At 43.9% G+C, this 22,069-nt stretch overlaps 1 protein-coding gene across 3 annotated transcripts in view; it reads left to right on the top strand.

Moving 5' to 3' along the window:
- Positions 1 to 22,069, top strand: part of LOC124556644 — a 57,175-nt gene that overhangs the window by 23,489 nt on the left and 11,617 nt on the right. The window contains exon 1 of one of the 3 annotated variants that reach the window (XM_047130609.1): positions 16,324 to 16,449. The exons of the other annotated variants lie outside the window; for them this stretch is intronic. Within the exon in view, the coding sequence (XP_046986565.1) occupies positions 16,352 to 16,449 (98 nt within the window). The 5' untranslated portion in view covers positions 16,324 to 16,351. Of the gene's footprint in view, positions 1 to 16,323; positions 16,450 to 22,069 lie in introns of those variants that run through there. 3 annotated transcript variants of the gene reach the window in all.

The following is a 22,069-nucleotide window of genomic DNA, read 5'->3' as shown; positions in this document are numbered from 1 at the left end:
GGCTCTAGTATCCCGTCGATCGCACCACGTTGCGCTTTTCAGTACTGAGTGCACAGTGAGCACGTAAAAATGCTTAAAATAACAGTTTCCCGCAAATACATGAGGCGCTTGATGAGGGTTTCCAACTAATTTCATACAGCCTGCATAACGTAAATGTCATGCATTTCCTTCTTCATGACAATGTTCTGCCACATACTGTACGTGCAACAAACACTCTCCTGCAACGTTTTTGATGGTAAGTGCTTGGTCACCCACCATACAGCCTCTGCTTTTCATATCTTTGCTCATATGAATAGCTGGCTAAGAGGAGAGCATTTTGGTACAGACAGGGAGATGCAGACCGTCGTAGGAAACTGACAGAAAGCAAAGGCGGCTAGCTTCTATACGACGGTATGGGAAAGTTGGTTTCACACAACGACGAAGTCGGAGCGGCGACTAGTTAAAGAAATAGCTAGAAGGAGTGGCTAAATGTTGCAAATACATTACTGGCCATTAAAATTGCTACACCAAGAAGAAATGCAGATGATAAACGGGTATTCATTGGACAAATATATTATACTAAAACTGACACGTGATTACATTTTCACGCAATTTGGATGCATAGATCCTGAGAAATCAGTACCCAGAACAACCACCTCTGCCCGTAATAACGACCTTGATACGCCTGGGCATTGAGTCGAACAGAGCTTGGATGGCGTGTACAGGTACAGCTGCCCATGCAGCTTCAACACGATAGTAGTCACTGGCGTATTATGACGAGCCAGTTGCTCGGCCACCATAGACCAGACGTTTTCAATTGGTGAGAGATCTGGAGAATGTGCTGGCCACGGTAGCAGTAGAACATTTTCTGTATCCAGAAAGGCCCGTACAAGACCTGCAACACGCGGTCGTGCATTATCCTGCTGAAACGTAGGGTTTCGCAGGGATGGAATGAAGGGTAGAGCCACGGGTCGTAACACATCTGAAATGTAACGTCCACTGTTCAAAGTGCCCTCAATGCGACCAAGAGGTGACCGAGGCGTGTAACCAATGGCAACCCATACCATCACGCCGGGTGATACGCCAGTATGGCGATGACGAATACACGCTTCCAATGTGAGTTCACCGCGATGTCGCCAAACACGGATGCGACCATCATGGTGCTGTAAACAGAACCTGAATTCATCCGAAAAAATGACGTTTTACCATTCGTGCACCCAGGTTCGTCGTTGAGTACACCATCGCAGGCGCTCCTGTCTGTGACGCAGCATCGAGGGTAACCGCAGCCATGCTCTCCGAGCTGATAGTCCATACTGCTGCAAACGTCCTCGAACTGTTCGTGCAGATGGTTGTTGTCTTGCAAACGTCCCCATCTGTTGACTCAGGGATCGAGACGTGACTGCACGATCCGTTACAGCCATGCGGATAAGATGCCTATCATCTCGACTGCTAGTGACACGAGGCCGTTGGGATCCAGCACGGCGTTCCGTATTACCCTCCTGAACCCACCGATTCCATATTCTGCTAACAGTCATAGGATCTCGACCAACGCGAGCAGCAATGTCGCGATACGATAAACCGCAATCGCGGTGGGCTAGAATCCGACCTTTATCAAAGTCGGAAACGTGATGGCACGCATTTCTCGTCCTTACACGAGACATCACAACAACGTTTCACCAGGCAACGCCGGTCAACTGCTGTTTGTGTATGAGAAATCGGTTGGAAACTTTCCTCATGTCAGCACGTTGTAGGTGTCGCCACCGGCGCCAACCTTGTGTGAATGCTCTGAAAAGCTAATCATTTACATATCACAGCATCTTCTTCCTGTCGGTTAAATTTCGCGTCTGTAGCACGTCATCTTCGTGGTGTAGCAATTTTAATGGACAGTAATGCTAAACGTTTTTGAGTTTCACTGTGGTTTCCCTTTTGTGACCGAGCAGAGATTGAAAAAAATAGTCCTCGTACATAGGCACCATTTTTTAAAACAATATTATCCTTAGTTTCACGATTAAACATCAATATTCTGTATGCGCTGGAAATATCGCTATACCACTGCCAATAATGGTAGGATAGGATACATTTTTGAACCACTGCCAATAACGGTCTCCAATTACTCAGTCTATAATAAATCTGCTCTACTTGATGTACGTTAGACGTTAGTGACAATGACACATAGGAGTCACCCCTTTCTCCTGGTAGTAACTTCTTACTACCACGACGTGAATTTTTTTTCCTGATGATATGAGGCAAGAGAACTACGATTACGTTGCTATGTTAAACTCTGCACTAGGATGTGAGGGTAACAGAGTTCTGTACTTTTCAGCAACTTAACGTTTTGATATTGTTGTCACAAAGAGGAATAGAAACACTGTTTTAATAGAATATCCGTAACTACGAGATTATCTTGAACATTGTTTATAAATATCATTGGACACATTGCTGATCGTTGATGTAGTAATGCTTGAGCAACGTTTCTTAAATCTGTTCATGTCATCTACTGCAAGCAACAAATCAGTCGACTGAGTGGAAATGTTTCTTCGCTTAACCCATAGTTATCTTATAACTAACGCTCCAGCCATGGAATTTCATAGGTCTTTTTAGGAAGTTCCATTGTTTTTGAGGAATTAACTGTATCTAAGAGATGGGAAGATTGTTTAGTTAAGAAAACGGTATGCAAAACATAATTTAAGAACAATTACAACACTGCAAAATACCTCTTATGTTATTTTATAGTGGGCTTCACAGTACGTTCAAAAGATACAAAAAAACTTTATTATGTCACACTTTTTGCAGAAAAGAAGATCAGTATTGCATATTTTCATCCAATCAAGAGACAAACGAAAGCTTCGAAGGATTACAATCATGAGGTGTCATAACGTTATTCCTTCGTTACACAATGTCGAAGAGCAATACTAGCATTTACTAGCGATTCCGTTGTCTTAATATTTCATTGTACTCTTCATTTCCACTAATTAAAAAAATTAACGCATCTTCGATATGATTACTACGCCAATGTAGATGGTTCACGAAAAGCTCTCAAAAAATTTGGTTTCACTCTGTTCGTGCACTAACTGAAACCACTACTTATTAGCTTTACCCCCCCCTCTCCCCTCCACCCCCTTGATTTGAACTTTGTACATTTTCCCTGCCGAAACAATCTTGTTGCAATAGATTGGTATTAATGACTTATCATGTATCTGATAATCGATTTGATTTTCGGTAGAGGGTCTAATTTAGATGTGTATTGGACAAGAGTGATACACATTGCCGCCGGTGACTCTTAAATGAAACAGGAGCTCCGTACCGCTGGTGTTTCCTCGCGTCTGCAACGGACAAGTGGCTCCGAGAATCAGGTTTACGTCGGCAGCGTCGCCTGAAGACCTCTTGTACGCTCCATACAACACGGCTCCGCCGATGTTGCCGTAACACTAACGAAATAAAGTGCTCTTCGTATGAGCAGGCTGAGAAACTTTTCCTTATTATATCGAATTATGTTGTTTGTCTCTTTGTGAATTCTTTCCACTGAGGTAATGTCGACGGACTCTAGCCTACACGCCCACAAGTTAGGTTGGACGTTGATGTCTCCTATATTTCAAGTCCATATCGCAAAGAACTGCAGCTATTAGATGTTTTACATCTACATCCATACTCCGCAAGCAACCTGACGGTGTGTGGCGGAGGGTACCTTGGGTACCTCTATCGGTTCTCCCTTCTATTCCAGTCTAGTATTGTTCGTGGAAAGAAAGATTGCCGGTATACCTCTGTGTGGACTATAATCTCTTTGATTTTATCCTCATGGTCTCTTCGCGAGGTATACGTAGGAGGGAGCAATATACTGCTTGACTCCTCGGTGAATGTATGTTCTCGAAACTTCAACAAAAGCCCGTACCGAGCTACTGAGCGTTTCTCTTGCAGAGTCTTCCACTGGAGTTTATCTATCATCTCCGTAACGCTTTCGCGATTACTAAATGATCCTGTAACGAAGCGCGCTGCTCTCCGTTGGATCTTCTCTATCTCTTCTATCAACCCTATCTGATACGGATCCCACACTGGTGAACAGTATTCAAGCAGTGGGTGAACAAGTGTACTGTAACCTACTTCCTTCGTTTTCGGACTGCATTTCCTAAGGACTCTTCCAACGAATCTCAGTCTGGCATCTGCTTTACCGACAATTAATTTTATATGGTCATTCCATTTTAAATCACTTCTAATGCCTACTCCCAGATAATTTATGGAATTAACTGCTTCCAGTTGCTGACCTGCTATATTGTAGCTAAATGATAAAGGATCTTTCTTCCTATGTATTCGCAGCACGTAACACTTGTCTACATTGAGATTCAATTGCCATTACCTGCACCATGCGTCAATTCGTTGCAGATCCTCCTGCATTTCAGTACAATTTTCCATTGTTGCAACCTCTCGATATACTACAGCATCATCCGCAAAAAGCCTCAGTGAACTTCCGATGTTATCCACAAGGTCATTTATATATATTGTGAATAGCAACGGTCCTACGAAACTCCCCTGCGGCACACCTGAAATCACTCTTCGGAACACTTCTCTCCATTGAGAATGACATGCTGTGTTCTGTTATCTAGGAACTCTTCAATCCTATCACACAATTGGTCTGATAGTCCATATGCTGATAGGAGGACGGTGATTGCTATCTCTCTCTCCCTCTCCGCTGTTGAGTTTATTATTAATTATCATATATATCTTCCAGTCCCAAACGTAATAAGGTGTTGCAGACAGCTTCTAACTCGAACTGAGCCGACATGCCTCTTCGTTCCTCTAGAGAAATTGTCCTCTAATCTGAAAACAGTTCTTACTACATTTCTCGCCCTATTGTCTTGTACTCCAGCACAAACTTTGGAATTCCGTTACTGTCCATTCCTTCAACATTTTCTTTCAGTTTTAGTTTATTATTCTGTAGTCTGCCATTTATACTGAAAATGATCCCTTCTTTCCGTACAGAACCTCTTATTTATCCAAGAGTCTATAGCTTGTCACAGAGCTTAAATATCTCATCTTGGTAGCTTCTTATTTCCTCTTACCAACCAAAAATCTCGTCTGAGTATTTCATATACCAAGGGAACTAACGACATTACCATTAGTAAGCCATTCTGGGAACTGGCAAAATCTATGGCCATGTTATCTGGATTTAAAACAACAGTGGTTTCTAGTATTGCGTTCCTCTGATCGGTATTGTAGGTTAATGAGTTGATTCTCTCATACACGGTGCTCAAACAGCTTTTTGATTCTGATTCCGATGACTACTACCTCTGGAACTTGAGTTCACCACACGAATTCACTGGATTCTCACATTGTCTACATCACACTTGCTTCTTGAGCTAGAAATGTAACTACAAAGCTTTAGAGATATTGTTAATTTGTTAATAACTGCTGATTGATTCCTTTGTCTCAAATTAGTTAGGCAGCATACATTTGTAGGAGGTTTCCAGTTCTGATAATAAAATGCTGGAGAGGTGAGGAAAAGGCAGGGGAAGGTGGCCATGAAGTGCCTATGCTAAGAAATGTTTTTGTCCTCGACACTGGAGGTCAGAGGCCTACGTCTCAAGATTCTTCTGAAATAATACTGTATTGGTTGTTACTGGATAAATATAGACCATAGTCCGACGCTTTGCCTGCCTACTCCGTCAATCCAAATCGTTTCAAGACTGGCTCGATAAAAAGTAGAGATAATTTAAGATACTTTCTTTAGTGCATCCCCTTCTTGAGTACAAAACACAGCACGTTCATACAGTCATGTGAAACTGTCATGAAAGTTCTTAATTTGGATGTTGTTCAACTTTTTCGTCACATTGTCTTCAGTGTCTGTTATTTATTCAAACCGCTGACCCTTGATGTGAATTTTTATTTTTGAGAGTAATAAAAAGTTACTCGGCGTGAATATTGGTTGAGAAATGTCACTTATTCTTTCGCTAGGAACTGCACTACAGCTGCAGACATGTGAGCGGGCGCATTGTCGTGCGGGAAGAAGCAAACCATCCCGTTCATTGCTGCGGACGAAACCTCTGCAGCCTCTTGCATAACCGACTAATGGCACGCAAATAATACTGGGAATGTACAGTGGTGCCGGTGCAAAGACATTCACTGTGGATGATGCCGTAAGCGTCAAGAATGACGATGAGCATTGTCTTCAGCTTGGATTTGTCTTTTGCACCTTCTTCGGTCTTGGCGAAGCAACGGAAACTCATTCCGTACTTTGTCATTGTGTGGTAGGTTCGTGTTGATAACGCCAAGTCTCGTCACCCTTGAGGATTTTTTTTTTTTTTTCAGATAAGAACTGTTCGCGTTTCTCATTTCAATCAAGTCGCGACAGATGTCCACGCATCGTCGACAGACTATTCTCTTCTAGAAAACAATAGTTAGAATGTCTTGAACACTCGATTTAGAGAAGTCCACTTCCTCACCTATAGTTCTGCATGAGAGATAACGATCGGTCTTCAAAATATCACGAATTTTCTCACCGTTTCCATTGGATGAAACGTAGGTGAACGTTTAAACCACTCAGACTCCCGCACACGACTTAAACAAATGTAATCGTAAGCCTTTGTCACGGACTCAAACGTCTCCATAGCCGTTTTACCGAGTAAAACGTGAAATGGAATTGCTGTTTGTTGCTTCAGTGTCATTTGTGACACTACTACGTTGACACACTACGAGCGCACGTCCACTACTTAAACACTGGTAGTTCGCAAGTGACTGGACTAATCTACGTGTGTTGTTAGACCAATCTGCACCGTAATTACAGCACTGATGTTGCTTGTACACCAGGAATAAAATCAGTCTCGGAACTTCTTGGACGGACGGTGTACGTTTAACTGATTAGTTCTATGACCAATTTGTTCGTAGGGTGAGGTAATTAGATTTCTGGTCTGACTTACACTACTGGCCATTAAAATTGCTACACCACGAAGATGACGTGCTACAGACGCGAAATTTAACCGTCAGGAAGAAGATGCTGTGATATGCAAATGATTAGCTTTTCAGAGCAATCACACAAGGTTGCTGCCGGTGGCGACACCTACAACGTGCTGACATGAGAAAAGTTTCCAACCGATTTCTCATACACAAACAGCAGTTGACCGGCGTTGCCTGGTGAAACGTTGTTGTGATGCTTCGTGTAAGGAGGAGAAATCACGTTTCCGACTTTGATAAAGGTCGGATTGTAGCCTATCGCGATTGCGGTTTATCGTATCGCGGCACTGCTGCTCGCGCTGGTCGAGAGCCTATGACTGCTGGCAGAATATGTAATCGGTGGGTTCAGGAGGGTAATACGGAACGCCGTGCTGGATCCCAACGGCCTCGTATCACTAGCAGTCGAGATGACAGGCATCTTATCCACATGGCTGTAACGGATCGTGCAGTCACGTCTCGATCCCTGAGTCAACAGATGGGGACGTTTGCAAGACAACAACCATCTGCACGAACAGTTCGAGGACGTTTGCAGCAGCATGGACTATCAGCTCGGAGACCGTGGCTGCGGTTACCCTTGATGCTGCATCAAAGACAGGAGCGCCTGCGATGGTGTACTCAACGACGAACCTGGGTGCACGAATGGTAAAACGTCATTTTTTCGGATGAATCCAGGTTCTGTTTACAGCATCATGATGGTCGCATCCGTATTTGGCGACATCGCGGTGAACTCACATTGGAAGCGTTTATTCGTCATCGCCATACTGGCGTATCACCCGGCGTGATGGTATGGGGTGCCATTGGTTACACGTCTCGGTCATCTCTTGTTCGCATTGACGGCACTTTGAACAATGGACGTTACATTTCAGATGTGTTACGACACGTGGCTCTACCCTTCATTAGATCCCTGCGAAACCCTACGTTTCAGCAGGATAATGCATGACCGCATGTTGCAGGTCCTGTACGGGCCTTTCTGGGTACAGAAACTGCTGCCCTGGCTAGCACATTCTCCAGATCTCTCACCTGTTGAAAACGTCTGGCCAATTGTGGCCGAGCAACTGGCTCGTCACAATACGCCAGTCACTACTCTTGATGAACTGCGGTATCGTGTTGAATATGCATGGGCAGCAGTACCTGTACACACTGGACTAGCATTCGGGAGGACGACGGTTCAATCCCGCGTCCGGTCATCCTGATTTAGGTTTTCCGTGATTTCCCTAAATCGCTCCAGGCAAATGCCGGGATGGTTCTTCTTCAAGGGCACGGCCGACTTCCTTCCCCATCCTTCCCTAATCCGATGAGACCGATGACCACGCTGTCTGGTCTCCTTCCCCAAACAACCAAACCAACCTGTACCTGTACACGCCATCCAAGCTCTGTTTGACTCAATGTCCAGGCGTATCAAGGCTGTTATTACGGCTAGAGGTGGTTGTTCTGGGTACTGATTTCTCTGGATCTATGCACCCAAATTGCGTGAAAATATAATCACATGTCAGTTGTAGTAAAATATATTTGTCCAATGAATACCCGTTTATCATCTGTATTTCTTCTTGGTGTAGCAATTTTAATGGCCAGTAGTGTATATGATAATATTCAGTATGATCAAGCTAAGCCTGTTCTCTTATGCTCGTTTTTTTATTTAACATGACGGACAAAGACTAGAATATATTTATCATTTTTTTCCAATTTACAGACCAATACTCACCGTTCACCGATGATAAGAGTACTTAGTAGGACTCTATTAACAATACGCAGCGCAACAGCGAACAGCCGCAGTATTAATTAAAAATGAACTAGAAAATTCTAAGGAGATGGTGTTTATCTTTTCTCTTCCGATCTTGATTTCCAGTCGTTTTGATACTCCTCCAGCTTCTCGTTGTGCTTTCTCGGTAACCTAGTACTTATTATTTTATTGATGATATTGCTGCTAATACCGCAGTGCAGTCAGTAGGACGTTATCCTCTGTTTGCTAGTTAGCCAACTGGATTGTTCAGAAGCCTCTTGCTATAACTGAGATATTTATTATTTTGTGTTTAATTGCTGAACGTATCAAATTATCGAATATGAACGGTTAAAATGATATAACAAATGTTGCGTCGCATGCACAGTACACGCAGTGCTTATCTACTAACGGAAAAAGTACGTTTTCCCTTCTGTGGCTTGAATCACTTGACATTGATAAATGCGTGTATATTTTATTTACCCATCGCCACAATGATCAGATTAGTCTTCCAGAAAATCCCATTTTCTAAGACTGACCTTGGATTTGCCAGAAAAATTTCTCAAGTGATTCAATGTTTTTCATGTTGTCCACTCAAGCTGAGGTCTCTAGCATCATGATTCAGAAGGCACAGCCCATTATATGGGGTGTCCTGGACTCGCTCGCCACAAATCACGACGTGCTGTTCTCGATGGTTTATCCAAGAAACTGTTGCTAGGAAAGAAACTTTTACTGGACTTGAGTCATCTTGGGCGAGGTCGATGACGAAGCTGTAGGTGAGATGTACACACGACTACGGATCTTACCGCATTGGGGTAGCTTGTAAGTGTTAGCGATCCAGATAGCCGTACCGCAGATTTTATACAAGGTAGGCATGAGCGGATAAGGAATGGGCATCCGGATTTTAGGTAGTCTGAATCATGAGCAAAGACTGACTGGTAAAAAACTGGCCCCCGAAGAGATTTATTGCAAAATGTGGGTATACACTGATAAGTAAAACATCATGACCACCGCCCACAGCGACGTGTGATGCCGCCTGGTGGCGTTGCTTGACGCAGTAACAAAAGTGAGTGTGCGGAGCAGACACGGACGGGGGATCAGCCTAGCGAAGATGTGGGCTGCTAATGGGGAAATACTTTGAGATAAGTGACTTTGACAAAGGGAAGGTTATTACACTCCTGGAAATGGAAAAAAGAACACATTGACACCGGTGTGTCAGACCCACCATACTTGCTCCGGACACTGGGAGAGGGCTGTACAAGCAATGATCACACGCACGGCACAGCGGACACACCAGGAACCGCGGTGTTGGCCGTCGAATGGCGCTAGCTGCGCAGCATTTGTGCACCGCCGCCGTCAGTGTCAGCCAGTTTGCCGTGGCATACGGAGCTCCATCGCAGTCTTTAACACTGGTAGCATGCCGCGACAGCGTGGACGTGAACCGTATGTGCAGTTGACGGACTTTGAGCGAGGGCGTATAGTGGGCATGCGGGAGGCCGGGTGGACGTACCGCCGAATTGCTCAACACGTGGGGCGTGAGGTCTCCACAGTACATCGATGTTGTCGCCAGTGGTCGGCGGAAGGTGCACGTGCACGTCGACCTGGGACCGGATCGCAGCGACGCACGGATGTACGCCAAGACCGTAGGATCCTACGCAGTGCCGTAGGGGACCGCACCGCCACTTCCCAGCAAATTAGGGACACTGTTGCTCCTGGGGTATCGGCGAGGACCATTCGCAACCGTCTCCATGAAGCTGGGCTACGGTCCCGCACACCGTTAGGCCGTCTTCCGCTCACGCCCCAACATCGTGCAGCCCGCCTCCAGTGGTGCCGCGACAGGCGTGAATGGAGGGACGAATGGAGACGTGTCGTCTTCAGCGATGAGAGTCGCTTCTGCCTTGGTGCCAATGATGGTCGTATGCGTGTTTGGCGCCGTGCAGGTGAGCGCCACAATCAGGACTGCATACAACCGAGGCACACAGGGCCAACACCCGGCATCATGGTGTGGGGAGCGATCTCCTACACTGGCTGTACACCACTGGTGATCGTCGAGGGGACACTGAATAGTGCACGGTACATCCAAACCGTCATCGAACCCATCGTTCTACCATTCCTAGACCGGCAAGGGAACTTGCTGTTCCAACAGGACAATGCACGTCCGCATGTATCCCGTGCCACCAAACGTGCTCTAGAAGGTGTAAGTCAACTACCCTGGCCAGCAAGATCTCCGGATCTGTCCCCCATTGAGCATGTTTGGGACTGGATGAAGCGTCGTCTCACGCGGTCTGCACGTCCAGCACGAACGCTGGTCCAACTGAGGCGCCAGGTGGAAATGGCATGGCAAGCCGTTCCACAGGACTACATCCAGCATCTCTACGATCGTCTCCATGGGAGAATAGCAGCCTGCATTGCTGCGAAAGGTGGATATACACTGTACTAGTGCCGACATTGTGCATGCTCTGTTGCCTGTGTCTATGTGCCTGTGGTTCTGTCAGTGTGATCATGTGATGTATCTGACCCCAGGAATGTGTCAATAAAGTTTCCCCTTCCTGGGACAATGAATTCACGGTGTTCTTATTTCAATTTCCAGGAGTGTATTACGCAAAGCCTGTGAACGAATATCTCGAAAACGGCGAAGCTGGTCGAATGTTCACGTGCTACTGCCTTGAAAATCTACGGAAAGAGGTAGGACAGTGAAACTACCGCTAGGAGCTAAATGGTTGGATGTCCACGACTCTTCACAGACCGTAATCGAAGACACAGTGACAGCTGAAAACCACCTGCATCCCTTTATGCTTGATATCTTCCCCGACGGCGATGTCATCTTTCAGCTGTATAGCTGTCCATGTTTAAGAACCAAACCCGTGCTAAAGTCGTTTGAGGAACATTATGTCTCGGTGACCAAATTCGCCTGATATAAATCCTGTGGAACCCATCTGGGTCGTTATCAGACGCCATCACCGCGTACGCACATCAGCTGCCAGTTATTTACCCGAATTAAATGGCCTGTGCATAGGAAACTAACGCCACATACCTCCATAAACCTACCATCAAACTGTCGGGTCCCCGATACGCAGAATCGTGTTGGCTAGCCAGCGTCCAAGCTGGTTACTACAGCCTAAAAGGGAAGAAATGAGCAAAGAAATTTCTTTTCATAATAATAATAATATCGAGTGCTCACTGTCCTGGTGCAAGTCTTGCAATTGGACGGCACTTGTGCGACTTGCGTGTCCCTAACCTACCCCAGTTACTCTCTTGGGAAAAGGGGACCTGCAATTTAACATGGAATCCAGACAACGTGTCGTTTCTGGTAACTTTACACAGCGTTGACAGATGAATGCTAGGTTAAAAGGCAGACTGAAAAATCCACGGTGGAAAACCAGGTACCATTATTTTTAAGGACACGCAAGTCGTCGAGGCGGCGTCCAATTGAAAGACTTGTAGAAGGCCGTGGAGCCACACGACAGTTTTCGTAATAATAAATCAGATCAATCGTCTCCAATGCAGGGCACGCCCGCACAATTCAACCACATCGGAGCGCTACCTGCGGAAAGGACAGACTTATGTGGTTCCTGAAGAGGGGCAGCATACTTTTCACTGGTTGCAGGGCAACAGTTTAGATGATTGACGGATCTGTCTTTGTAACGTTAGCCAGGACGGCCTTGCTGTGTTGGTACTGCGAATGGCTGAAAGGAGGGGAAATTAAATCCGTTATAGTTTTCGAGGACATACGGTTATACTGTATTGCTTAATGACGTTGCCATCCTCTTGGGTACAATTTTCTGGGGGTGGAACAGTCCCGCATTCGGATTTCCGGGCGGTAACTACTCAGAGGGATGTCATCGTGAGGAAAAACAAGTTGTCTAAATGAAGGGATCGATAGATAGGGCACTTCCTGAGGCATAAAGGAATGGTCAGTTCGGTAGTGAAAGGATGTCTGGCAAGGAGGAAGGGGGGAAACTGTGGAGGGGTACAATAATTGAGTGCTATAAGTTCAAACGCATGTAGACTGTGGTACTTACGCAGAGATGACGAGACTTGCTCAGCATACATTTGCATTGAGAGCTGCATTAAATCAGTCTTCAAACAGAAAATCACAGCAAAAACAACCGAGCAGGCACCCGTCTTAAGACTATTGTTATGATACCACTCAACTAATAAAGTTTTTTAGTGGGTGTCGGTCTCAAACATCCGACAGCCACTCTGCTGTTTCATTGTCGGTTACAAATGGTTCAAATGGCTCTGAGCGCTATGGGACTTAACATCTGAGGTCATCAGTCCCCTAGAACTTAGAACTACTTAAACCTAACTAACCTAAGGACATCACACACATCCATGCCCGAGGCAGGATTCGAACCTGCGACCGTAGCGGTCGCGCGGTTCCAGACTGAAGCGCCTTTAACCGCGTGGCCACACTGGCCGGCTGTCGATTACATCCACTAGATATACAGGGTGAGTCACCTAACGTTACCGCTGGATATATTTCGTAAACCGCATCAAATACTGACGAACCGATTCCACAGACCGAACGTGAGGAGAGGGGCTAGTGTAATTGTTTAATATAAACCATAAAAAAATGCACGGAAGTATGTTTTTTAACACAAACCTACGTTTTTTTTAAATGGAACCACGTTAGTTTTGTTAGCACATCTGAACATATAAACAAATACGTAATCAGTGCCGTTTGTTGCATTGTAAAATGTTAATTACATCCGGAGATATTGTAACCTAAAGTTGACGCTTGAAACGTCCGACGTTCAGTTGCGTGTTGGAACAAACACGGGCCACGGTCGGTGAGCAGCATCTGCAGGGACATGTTTACGATGACGACCGTGTTTGCGAGTGTGGCTGTAGTGCACTGTTATGGTTTGGTCTAGCTGTCGCAGTCTCCGCATGTAGCGCTTGCAGCTATTGTTATTCTGCATTCGTCTCCGGACGCAGACCATCTGTAGTACACCGTGTTACCAGACGTCTGTGATAGTGTAGTGTTGTAGGAAATGTGACCATGGTCTATTCGAACTCTGAAAAGGAGGAGATGATACTCATCTATGGCGAGTGTCGACGAAATGCAGCTGAAGCCTGCAGGGTGTATGCAGAACGGTACCCGGACAGAGAGCATCCAACGTGCCGCACATTGCAAAACATCTACCGCCAACTGTACGCAACAGGTATGGTCGTAGCACGCAAACGGGTCCGTAACAGGCCCGTCACAGGAGAATCGGGTGTAGTTGGTGTGTTAGCTGCTGTTGCCATGAACCCACACATGAGTACACAGGACATTGCGAGAGCCGGTGGACTGAGTCAAAGCAGTGTCATGCGCATACTGCATCGTCACCGCTTTCACCCGTTTCATGTGTCGCTACATCAGCAATTACATGGTGATGATATTAATCATCGAGTGCAATTCTGTCAATGGGCATTAACAGAGAATGCGTTGCAGTTCTACCTGTTTACCGATGAAGCGGGTTTCACAAACCACGGGGCAGTGAATCTACGGAACATGCATTACTGGTCCGTGGACAATCCTCGCTGGCTCAGACAGGTAGAGCGACAGCGACCGTGGACTGTAAATGTGTGGCGCGGAATCATTGGCGACCACCTCATTGGTCCTCACTTCATTGCAGGGGCCCAAACAGCTGCAACATACATCGCGTTTCTACAGAATGATCTGCCAACGTTGTTCGAAAATGTCCCACTGGAAACGCGTCGACGTATGTGGTATCAGCATGATGGTGCACCTGCACATTCCGCAATTAACACTAGGCTGACCCTTGACAGGATGTTCGACGGGCGTTTCATAGGACGAGGAGGGCGCATAAATTGGCCAGACCGTTCTCCTGATCTTACACCTCTGGACTTCTTTCTGTGGGGTACGTTAAAGGAGAATGTGTACCGTGATGTGCCTACAACCCCAGAGGATATGAAACAACGTATTGTGGCAGCCTGCGGCGATATTACACCAGATGTACTGCGGCGTGTATGATATTCATTACGCCAGAGATTGCAATTGTGTGCAGCAAATGATGGCCACCACATTGAACATCTATTGGCCTGACATGTCGGGACACGCACTATTCCACTCCGTAATTGAAAACGGAAACCACGTGTGTACGTGTACCTCACCCCTCATGGTAATGTACATGTGCGTCAGCGAAAAAGACCAATAGAAAGGTGTTAGCATGTGGACGTAATGTGCTGTTCCAGTCTCTTCTGTACCCAAGGTCCATCACCGTTCCCTTTGGATCCCTACGTAATTCGGTGCTCTCCGATACACACGATCGAACAGCGGAGGAGTGGTACTCAAGCGCCAACTTTAGGTTACAATATCTCCGGATGTAATTAACATTTTACAATGCAACAAACGGCACTGATTACGTATTTGTTTATATGTTCAGATGTGCTAACAAAACTAACGGGGTTCCATTTAAAAAAACGTAGGTTTGTGTTAAAAAACATACGTCCGTGCATTTTTTTATGGTTTGTTTTAACCAATTACACTAGCTCCTCTCCTCACGTTCGGTCTGTGGAATCGATTCGTCAGTATTTGATGTGGTTTACGAAATATATCCAGCGGTATTGTTATGTGCCTCACCCTGTATATGGGTCGAGCTGGGAGACCCGATGTTTGCATACGCTACCGCAAGCCGAGAACAACAGCTGAAATCCTCAAAGCAGGTTGGATAGGCTCCTGGTTTGCAGGAAATGATGGAATGATTTAAATATTACGCGTATGGCATATTTTCACACACCATTTTTGTACGTTCAAGCCTGATCCAAGGTGACTTACAAATATGTGGGAGTAAATCAGCTCTCGATTGTCCACTCTCCTACAAGTAACTGGCACCTCTGGTAGACTGCTTATTTTCTCTCTCCTTAAACCACAACATAAAGAATTTAAGCTGTCATTAACTCAAAGATTGGTTGAACACGGCGGCTCTTTTTGCTAGGTATGCTTCTGTTCAAGACGCTATACACTTGTCTTCCTCTGAATGACCCAGCCAGTTAAGGAGTTACCTGCACCTGAACATGGAATCTAAAAAATAATGTAGTTTGCATTTTTTAGGTACCCTGAGTTACTGAACGTCTTTTCAAGTGAGAGGAAAAAATCTTCAAAGCACGTACTGTCTGACACCCACATAGGTAGCCGTTCCCTATTTACAGTCCCACAAAGGGAATACGATCGCTTCCTGCACCGTACTGCAGCTAGCCTCTAGCATGCTTAACATTGCCGGGATACAAACATCGTAATACAAAAAGCTACCTAGTATAAGAAATGCTGCAGAAGGAACATTAGAAGTAGTAACAGAAGTAGTAGTAGTGACAGCAGTAACAGAAGAAGAAACAAGCACAAATTAAATATTATGCGCATCATTTCTAAGTTCGAAAAGCTGCATGATTAGTAGGATGGAGTGAAATGAGCCTCTTTCGTAACTTGTGTAGTCGACGTTTGTTGGTCTTTCCTACGCACGCAGAAGATTCGTAGAAGGCTATGTAGCAGGGGGTCCCTCGGCAGAAAGAAGTCATTTCCTATTGGGAAACGAATTCGTTCGCACCGCAGAACGTTCTCGTATCTAGTGGTTTCCCGGATGCGGAAGGCAGTGGCGTACACAGGCAGCCCCACCGTGCGCAGACGTCAAGCGGCGCTTCCGAAATAGTGCAGACAGCACAGCTAATGACGCTGGGAGTCAATCCTTTTTCCACATTTTGGAACAGATGCCGTCCGAATTGCAGCTAGTTGACATTTACAGTTATCGGCAAACAACATCTGTGTGTAAGAAATCTGTTTCACCTGGTGTCGAATGGCAGACGAGGTAAGATGTAGAATTAATTTTCCAGGACTCTTTGGATGACTGCCTTCTGTATCAGTTCAGTTTTGTATGTGAAAACGTCAAAGGCTTACCAACGTTGGGATTTCCGTCAATTATAGATCATCAAGGGATGAACTCTAGGTTAGTTCTGTGGAAGCGGAAAGCCAGGGACACGGCGTTTCCGGTGGGATCGTAGCTGCTGAAGCGAACATTGGGGACGATGACTACCTCGTTTAGAGAAACAATGGATAATCTTTATCAGAATGTTTTTTCTGTTTTAGTAATTGACTACGAAGCATGCAGGGAACGGTAGTCAGCAAATAGCTACCTGAAGCTGCCATGTTGAAATACAATGTTTTCACAGCAACATCTAACGTACGTCCGAAAAACAGCTTTGCCAAATCTTCTTGAGTGTTTGGCGTGTCGTATGGTGACTTCTTTTTCTGTACGTGTAGGGTGACTGAACTAAATTCTCCATGCCTCCGAAGAAATGATTCTGGGACGATGTTCCTACGTTTCCAATGGTTCATCTTCCAATAAATGACCAAGACTTGCAGATATTTGCTCTGATGTAGACATAATAACAAGAAACTGTGATAACTGGCGGAAAATACCAAATAAAAATCAGTGGAGGGCAATGGAAAATTGTCAGAAAAATCTTTGGCCCAGTATCCGAAAATGGAATTTGGATGAAAAATAAATCACAAGAGATCTATCAAATTACAGCAAATACCGCAGATACCATCAGTAAATGGCGATTACAGTCTCATGGTCACTTGTATAGGATGGACAACTACACACTTACAAGGATAATCTTACTGACGAAAAACTACGACTGGCTAATATATAAATCAAGACCTAAAGGAAACTGGCAGTCACGAAGAAATAATTCGCGGTAAAACATTCACGAACAAAAATTTGCTAAGGAGACTATGCAACAAAATTCATAACGGACACTAGAAAGTAGAAAGAAAACAGTAAACTAATGAGGAGGCACTGGCAGAAAAAATGTTAAATAAGCTTAAACGTAGTTCTTAGTTGGGCAAAACGAATAAAAAACCGTTTTATTCGTAATTAAGCCTTTGTAGTAAACGTACCAATACCAAAAATGCACACACCAGTATGTATATGATATTCTGGTACTATTTTATTTAGATAGAAATGCCAAATTGTTGAGACTGTCATACATAATAACGCAGCTACCGACGTTCTCGTCCGGCCGGAGTGGCCGAGCGGTTCTAGGCGCTACAGTCTGGAACCGCAAGACCGCTACGGTCGCAGGTTCGAATCCTGCCTCGGGCATGGGTGTGTGTGTTGTCCTTAGGTTAGTTAGGTTTAAGTAGTTCTAAGTTCTAGGGGACTGATGACCTCAGCAGTTAAGTCCCATAGTGCTCAGAGCCATTTGAACCATTTTTTGACGTTCTCGCAATTGTAACGACTTGCACCAGCTCACGCGTTGCTAGTAACCTTCTTTTATTTTAGGTAACCTGGTACATTTACTCGTACACATCTTTCAAGTATCACTATAAATAACTTAAATGGTAGGAAATAATTAATGACTTTATTTTTCTTTGCTCAAATTTTAGATGCGAAGATGGCATAATCATGCTGAAACCAGTAAATACACTGAAATAAATGAAACCTAATATCGAGAGTTTTGTTCATAAAATTATAATAAGAAGTCCATGTAATACCGGAAAAACTGGCGTCACATGTTCAGAGGAACCTAATACTGTGCAGTGAGTGCCTCTTTTCTGTGAAGTGAGAATGTTCTTTCGATTTTAGAGCATACATCCCTCCACTCGTTTGGACCTGCTGATATAGCTTAGTGCGCAAAGTTAAGTTCTAAGATACGCCATAAGCCAGACGAAGGACGAATACACTCCACAAATTATAATCATAACGACCGTAGGATTTCTACATCATTTAATCTTGGATTAGTAGGCGGTTTCCCACAAGTTTTTGCCAAATTATGGCTTGGTTCCTCGTCCACGCCTCAAGAACAGCCTCCTCTTTCACATAAAAACGCACAAACACCCAGTATACGAGGTGCCCGATTCGTTGGCAGATGTTGTGTATGACACTCCTAATCCGTTGATTAAGACAATACAGTATCACAAAGGGCATTCTGCCACAGAAATATGCAACAGATATGCCACGAACGGATCCTAGAGTAAGAGTGGGAAAGTGCCGCGAATGTAAAAAAAAGTAATAGTCCCTGTGAGCTTGTGACATTCGGAATCGAGGAGCTCATCAACGGCTTTGTTGTCTGCCATTTGGTGCATTCTGAATTCGAGGATTTTATTATCACCCTCAGTGAAGCAAAGCTAGGTAACCCCGCTTAAAAGGAAGAATTCTATTACCAAACCTTATGTATATGATACTTATACTCTGGAGTTTTACGAGTCTCTATTAAAACAGTATCGGCTTAATTTCCTTCAGTCACAGCAGACGAGGACACAAATGCTCCCTTTTTATGTTGATTTTGTCATTAGGTGGATGTGTTTTTCAATTAATATCATTACAAGTGCAACATTATTTTTGCAGCAACTGGACCAGTACTTTAAACGAGAATGTAAAACATTATTTGGTACGAAAGTGAATGCGACAGTTATACACACCGATTAATTATCATTATTTTCATTATGAAATCTACTTTTTCAGGTGACAAGGGATTTCATAGCACTATTAGTTAAGAAGGTGCAGACTGGTCGTAGCTTTTATAGAAGATTAGTTGAAGATGTTCGACAGAGTATAAAAGGGCCCAAGTCTCAAGGCACTTAATAGAAAGACGTGGTTGGAACTACTCGATATTCTTAGATTGTTCGCCGAAATCTGATCAAATGTCGCAACTCTTTCCCAAGTCCACGAGATCGGCTTCTGCCAGTTTTACCATTCTTCTGTAAATAATTAATGTCAGTATTTTATACACATAACTCATTAAACAAATATTTCGGTAGTATTCACATCTGAAAGCACGTGCTTTCTTTAGAATCGGGGTTGTTACATTCCTCTTGAAGTCTGAGTACCCTCGTCTGTCTCATATGTCCTACACACCGGGCGGAATAGCTTTTTAATGACTGGCTCTCCGAAGGATGGCAGTTATTCTGAGGGAATGTCGTATACTCCATGGGTCTCTTTTTCGGCTCCGACCTCTCTGTGCTCTGTCAAATTTTTGTCGCTGTATCATTTCTCCAATCTCATCTCCACCTACTTCTTCTTTCAATAATATTATCTTAAAGTTAATTTCCTGTGTAGAACCCTTCTGTAGAAGTCTTTCTTCTTGCTGTTCTCTCTTCTTTGCTTAGTATTGGCTTACTATTTGATCTCTCCGAAGGTATCTTTAACATTCCTACAGACAGTCTCTATCTCTCCCCTAATTACACATGGTTCTTTAGACTTGCACTTGTTCTCTAGCCGCTGCTGTTTAGCCATTTTGAACTTTACGCCTATCTCATTTTTTTAGAAGTTTGTATTCACTTTCACCAGCTTCATTTGCTGCATTTTTATGTTTTCCTCTTTCGTCCAGTACATTCAGTAAGCTGTGATATCTGGCGTTCCCCAAGTAGTTGTTACAGGTCCTCTGCAATTCTAATTTATGTAAACGATTTAGGACACAATCTGAGCAGCCGTCTTTTATTGTTGGTGGATGATGGCGTCATTTACCGTCTAGTAAAATTATCAGAAGATAAAAACCAATTGCAAAACGATTTAAACAAGATATATGTATGATGTGAAAAGTGAGGAGGCAATCTGAACAGCCCTCTTATATTGTTTGCAGGTAATGATGTCATTTATCGTCTAGTAAAGTCATCAGAAGATCAAACACAACTGCAAAATGATTTGAATACATGCAATAATCAGAGGCTCAACATATGACTTCTGTTTATTTCTCCATGATCTGGGAGCGTATTTAAGAACTTTTAAACAGCAAAGTCACAAATTCGCACTGGTCCACTTTTATCAGACGTCGTATAGGTAGAGTCTGTACTATTGCTGTGCGAAAAGTGGCAATTGACTCTAAGGAATGAAAAGTAGGAGATCATCTACATCATGAGGGATCCTTTAAATTTCACTTACACGATAAATCACACAAATGTAAAGGGTGGCAATTTAACTAAATACTTAGGAACTACAGTTACGAATGAATTAAATTGGAACAGTCATATAGATAATGTGGGCAAAGTGAACCAAAGTCTGCCTCTGCAGTGTACTGAGAGAACACTTAGAAGATGCAACAGATGCACTAAAGAGACTGCCTGTACTACAGTTGTCCGTCCTTTTCTGGAGTACTGATGCGCGCTATGGAATCCGTATCAGATAGGATTGACAGAGGACATCGAAAAAGTTCAAAGAAGGGCAATTCGTGTTTTACTATCACAAAATAGGGGAGGGAGTGTAACGGATATGCTACACGAACTGAGGTGGCAATCATTAAAACAAAGGAGATTTCGGTTGTGACGGAATCTTTTTACGAAATTTCAATCACTAACTTGCTTCTTCGAATGAGGACTTTTTTGTTGGCGGTCATCTACATAGGGGAAATGATCACCGTAATAAGATAACAGAAATCAGAGAAGGGCAGCTAGTCTTGTATTATCGCGAAAGAGGGGAGGTTTGTAACGGATATGATACGACTTAAAACAAAGGCGACTTTCGTTGCACCGAATCTTTTTACGAAATTTTAGTCACTAACTTCCTCCTCCGAGTGTGAAAATATTTTGTTGCCGCTCGCCTACGAAGGGTAAATGATCATCATAATAAAATAACAGAAACCAGAGCTCGCACCGAAAGATTTAAGTGTTGTTCTCCTGCGCGCTTTTCCAGATTTTTAACATTAATATATTTCCCAGAGGCAGGGGATTAAATCATTTAACAAAAGGGAATATTCCGGCCCAGATTGTATATCAATTAGATTCCTTTCAGAGTGTGCAAAGAAATGCTCTTAAAGTGGTTCGATGAACCCTCTGCCAGTCACTTAATTGTGATTTTAGATTAGTCATAAAAATGTAGATGTTTATCTAAGAATTTCTAATAGGTCTTACTTTTTTACCTATTTGATCCTCTGCCCCCTTCCCTATGTTGTCTCTCAAAGCTACCCATTCGTTGTCTGTTGTACTCATTCCCCCTGTTTCAGTCAAACGCTACCTAATCCCCAGAAACTCAATAATATTTGTTTTTCTCCTTATCCAGGTCTCACCTCCTCAGTTTTATACCTTTTTGCCAATTCTTAAACTTTAACTTACAGTTCGTGACCAATAATTTGTGATCAGAGTTTACATCTACATCTACATCTACATGGCTACTCTGCAAATCACATGTAAGTGGCTATCAGAGGATTCATCGGACCACCTTCACAATAGTTCTGTTTTATTCATTTCTCGAACAGCCCGCGGAAAAAACGAACGCCTATATCTTTCTGTGCGAGCTCTGATTTCCCTTATTTTATTACGATGATCGTTTCTCCTTATATAGGTCGGCGTCAACAAAATATTTTCGCATTCAGAGGAGAAAGTTGACGATGGAAATTTCGTGAGAAGATCCCGTCACAACGGGAAACACCTCTGTTTTAATGATGTCCACCCCAAAACCTGTATATGTCTGTGACAATCTCTTCCCTATT

The sequence above is a fragment of the Schistocerca americana genome, chromosome X (genome assembly GCF_021461395.2).
Source record: "Schistocerca americana isolate TAMUIC-IGC-003095 chromosome X, iqSchAmer2.1, whole genome shotgun sequence".
Classification (NCBI taxonomy): domain Eukaryota; kingdom Metazoa; phylum Arthropoda; class Insecta; order Orthoptera; family Acrididae; genus Schistocerca; species Schistocerca americana.
Note: the sequence above shows the minus strand (reverse complement) of the source record. Positions and strands in the feature narration are given on the sequence as shown.